This window comes from Diachasma alloeum, unplaced genomic scaffold (genome assembly GCF_001412515.2).
Source record: "Diachasma alloeum isolate Michigan unplaced genomic scaffold, Dall2.0 Dall_scaffold_18067, whole genome shotgun sequence".
In the NCBI taxonomy this organism is placed as follows: Eukaryota; Metazoa; Arthropoda; class Insecta; order Hymenoptera; family Braconidae; genus Diachasma; species Diachasma alloeum.
Window position 1 is genome coordinate 137 of NW_021682777.1, and position 5,132 is coordinate 5,268.

At 31.9% G+C, this 5,132-nt stretch overlaps 1 protein-coding gene across 1 annotated transcript; it reads left to right on the forward strand.

The window, feature by feature from the left end:
• Positions 1 to 569: 569 nt before the first annotated feature.
• Positions 570 to 4,970, forward strand: LOC107047062 (the record flags this gene model as incomplete). Its single annotated transcript, XM_015269790.1, has 4 exons — positions 570 to 638; positions 1,012 to 1,221; positions 4,155 to 4,497; positions 4,770 to 4,970. Coding segments are annotated over exons 3-4 (495 nt in total), but the record flags the coding sequence as incomplete, so codon positions are not given.
• Between the last annotated feature and the right edge of the window lie 162 nt (positions 4,971 to 5,132).

The window sequence follows — 5,132 nt, forward strand, 5'->3', positions numbered from 1 at the left end:
ACTCTCTCTTATATTCAGAATTTGAATACTGAATTCATGCGTTCATCTACTGGTGAATTTGCCTAATTCGATTCGAAAGACTTGCAGAAAATGCTCTGCCAGTGAGATCTGATTTGGATCAATACATAAATATTGATTACAGAGAAAAACTACGAAAATTATAAATGATACTTCGTGGTAGTGTTATCAATTCATTGATTTTTCTTTTATATAATTCAAAAATTGATTAAAAATAAATTGAACCTAAAAAAAAAATTCATCTTCCCTCTGGAGTATGATTTGGAGAATGAAATGAGCGGTCGTTGGTAGCATTCGAACGCTCCAGTCGGAGTGTAGAGATTGGCAAAGTTTTTTCACTCTTTTGGAAATTACCGTAATGAAAATTAAAATTTTGAAAAAATGCACAACTCCCCCCAACTCCCCACAACTTTTCTGTGGATAAAACGCTCGTTTCGGTTTTTTTGAGAAGCACTACCAGTTTTCCCGGTTTCCATTGGTAAAGTATTTGGAAATATGTTTTAGCCGTTGAAAAATAGTATTTTTAATCTTCATCAAGACGGATGATCAGTGATTGTAAAGGACATCACGGTGAACACATCAAGTCAAAGCACAATTGAATCGATCCATTTTTCGCGAAGGTATAGCACTTTTAAGTGATTTTTTATTCGTTTTAAAGCTAAATTCAGCGTAATCATTTTTTTTTCATTATGAGAATAGGATGTAGAAGAAATTAAAAAATTAGAAAAATAAGAATAAAAAAAACATTGTTTATCTTCCATGTACCATTTTTTCATATTTTTTTGGGGGGATAAATTATGAAAATAGGATACAGAGGGAATGGAAAAATGAGAAAAATAAGAGAAAAAAAAGGACAGATTGTTTATCCCTTCTGTATACTATTTTCATACTTTTTCCCCCTAAAAAAATATTGTATTTTTTTTTAAGACTTTTTTCCCCGCAACCTCTTATTGGAGTAATCATTCATATTGCGTATTAATCATTATTTTTCAGATTTTACGTATGCTCACAACAAAAAAAATTGGGTTGTCCAGCAAAAGGCTACATTGACAATAATGATGGGCAGTTTGTCTTAACAACAAGTCATGAGCATGGGGCATCTCATCAGAATATTCGCAGCGATGAATTTAAGGACAGATTATGGTTGGAAGTCATAAGTACAGAGGAAGAGCTGAGGTCAATTTACCTTAACTTGGCTTCCAAGTAAGTAAAATATATTTCTCCTGTTACATTTCCCACAGAATCTCCTTTCAATGTTCTACCACTAACTGAACTAAAATTTTTTTCAATTTTATAATAGCTTTCAAGCTCTGAGATTTTCCATTTGAGTAATTACATGTCAAATTCTAAAGCCAAAAAAATCGATATCGCTGATTTTCTTACCACGTTTTTTCTAAAAAGTTGGACATGGGGGACGTATTTTTTGTAAGACAATCGTAAAAAAATATTGATAATCACAGCAGTTAGGATGTTTTGAAAGTTTGCGGTTTTTAAATAAATTTGTTTTTTACACATTATTATTAATATCCAAAGCCCTTTTAGAGCTAAGAAATTTCTTTTCAACCCGCTTGAGGAGCACGAAAAAACCACCAAATTGAGATGTCACTTACTATATTTGATACAGTTTTACGGGATTTATCCAGCAAAATGTTTTTTTTTAAATAGTAATTATTTAAAAAAAAATAATTTGTTTTGAATCATGACCCGGAAGTTTGTTGATTTGGAAAACGCGGAATATTCAATACCGGATATATGGCAGGGAAAGGGTGGAATATCGAAAAAGAAAAATGCAATATATCGGTCATGAATGAATTCAATCGTAATGATTCTTACTTTTTTTGTCTTTCAAATTACAAAACTAGTATTGGAAATTAAACCATTGAAAAATCATTAATATCGGATATCCCTCTATAGAATCATGAAACATAGAAAAAAAAAATTCACATTTTTTAATTCGTACAATCTTAACATGATATTTTACCCTTTTTTCCCGGGTTCATCCTCACGTAACATATCTGCTGAATTACAATATAACTTTGTCAATCTCTATCATGGACATGAATAATGAAATTGAAAAAAAAAACCATTACATTTTATAGAATAATAAGTCTTCTCGTGATCATTTTTATTTTATTTTTTTAACTACTGATTCATTATATATCTGATGTTTATGTTACAAAAAACTATTAACTTAGAATATTCCTGTGTGTATTCATGTTTATTTATTATTTAATTGTCACGCGAGTAACTTGATATATTATCGATTTTACGATCACCTTTAATTGCAACTGAATTGATTGGTAAATTACTCAATTATCTAGTAAAAGCTTCTCGTTTATTAATGATATATATGATAATACATAAAAATCCATTGGTACCGCCCACAACAATCAACAGGGTTATGACAATCACCAAAAACCAAAACATTGGTTGGGCATAAATTACCAACATAAAAATGAAAATAACAGGAGAAATTCCAAACGTAAGTTCGAATGAAAAATAGAGATAACCATAAATCCACGACTACGAGTAAATGACAATCGCTAGCCAAATGTATCTCACCAAATTATAAAATAAATTACTATTTCTATTGTCAATTTGTAATTTTCTTTTATTATAAACAATTAATCTTTCTAACGTGAAATCATTGACATTAAATACACATTGTGAAGTATTGCCACTCGAGTTGTTATGTTGTTATAGAATACATCCAGAATAAAATTGTATACACGAACGAATATTCTTTAGTTCATACCCGATAACTTGATAGAAGCACGAAGATTTGATCAGATTTAATGGAACATATCTATACAACTCCCACGTACTAATAACAGAGACATTTGTTTACCAATAGCAATTTGTTCTGCATTCTCGTAGTTCCTCGATATTCTATCATCTCTAAAATAGAAACCAAAAAAAACGTTAATATCCCCATTTCTGTAGATCAGAAAACGTCATTTAAGAGGAATATCTGAAAATGTTTTCGTGCAATTGGAACTGGAATTTTTTTAATGTGATTTTTTTCAGTGTGATCTTTGCATGCAATGGTTTTCATTGGCTCAAAGCTGGGTAAGAAAAGGCTAAATAAATATTGTACAGACGATAAATAATGTAATAATAATATAAAGTAATAATGTAATTATCGCTCCCAGGAATATTCTACGTTAATAATTTTTGGCAACATAAACATCGGATATATAATGAATCAGTAGTTAAAAAAATGAAATAAATATTCTCACGCGAAGACTTTTTATTCTACAAAACGTGATGTTTTTTTTTCAACGTAATTATTCATGTCCATGATAGAGATTGACAAAGTTATATTGTAATTCAGCGGGTATGTTACATAAGTTACGTGATAAAATATCACGTTAAGATTGTACGAATTAAAAAATGTGAATATATATTTTTTTTGTCTCATGATTATATAGAGAGATATCCAATGTTAATGAGTTTTCAATGTTTTAATTTGCAATACTAGTTTTTTAATTTGAAAGACCAGTAATTTTTACCTAAAATTATCGATAAAATTCTGATTATTTTCACATCAATTCAAGTCAGCCTTTTGCAATAATTTCTGACTAATTGATACTTAAAGTGGACAATCCATTGAAAATGACTCGAAATTGATGTTAGTCATCGAAATATTTCACGAACAAATACATTTTTGTTATAAGTTGTGTCTCAAAAAGTGATATTTTTAAGAATTGAAGATGGAATTGGGGCGAAATCTAATAGGCAATAAAATGATTCTCCGGACTCACATGAAACCCTCATCGAAAGTTTTACTTTTCATAGATTTTGGATTGAATCGTGTATGAATCGAAGGGACATTCGATAGTTCCGAAGGGGCTAATAAAGTCGATCCCATCCTTGACAGCGACTGAACCCGTATTTTCTGGAACCGTGTTATCGTTGACTCGAATTATGAATGACATTTAATTAAAAATTTCACAAGCTGGACGGTGATGACTATTTTTTCACTTATAAAGAGAAGGTATTAACTCTTCTCGAAGGTTTAACACCGCTTAGTGGGTTAATATAAAACTACTACTACTTGGCAAGATGAATGAATAATTAATAAAGATGTTTGAACTGTCTTATCACGGCTATTCATGATAACGTGCTTGCTCTAGCTATGAAAACGCTGCATGTATAGTCACTTGGGCTTCGATTGAGAGATCAATGCGGCGATGGCGTCAACAGCATCGTCCACCCGTACCCAGGACATTACAGGAGTATGATGAGATAATTAACCTCCCGCAGTGGAGTAAATATCGACAATATGCCGGTGGCGGCTTGACAGTGCATACCATCAATGTCGCTGTCGATACTTCAGTCACTGTATTTGGTGACACAGAATTCCTTGCATCTATTTCTAATATTCGAGAACTTCTTATAGATGCCACTTTTGAAGTTTGTCCTCGTGCAGCGGATATTTATCAATTTTTGACTATTATGGGACGGATCGATGACTCTGTAAGTATAGGAAATTGTCTGGTTATCATTTTTGATCGTTATTTTATATTCCAATTAAATAAAGTTTAATGCAATTTTTCGATAGATTGACAAGTCAGAAAGATAGTTGCTTGAATTTAAGCTATTTTCAATTATTATCACTGTCATATAAATCCAATATTTGGATTTCAAGAGTCATTTTCTAATAGTGCAGAGGGAATAGTGAAGTTCGTACGTATACACTAACGCATACTGCACGCTTCCTATTTAACATTCTATCTCTTATATTTTAGTGCGTGCCCATTACTTGGGCGTTGATGACGAGGAAAACTGAGCAGGCCTACGTAGCTGTTTTTCAATATTTTAAGTTACAATTGGCGCCACTCATTCAACCGACAAATGTTTCCCTGGATTATGAGTTAGCTTCATCGAATGCCATTAGACATGTCTATCGTGATATCCGTGGAGTGTATTGCTACTTTCACTTGGTTCATGTGAGATGTTTTTTTTATTGAACAATATTCAGATATAGGGGAGGATGGGGCAACGTGGACACGAGTTTTAAATAATGATTTATTTTCAATTCTTTACGTATACCCTTTCGGGCCTTTACGTTTTGTTCCCTTCTCTTGCGGTGGCATGGGACCGACTTTTTC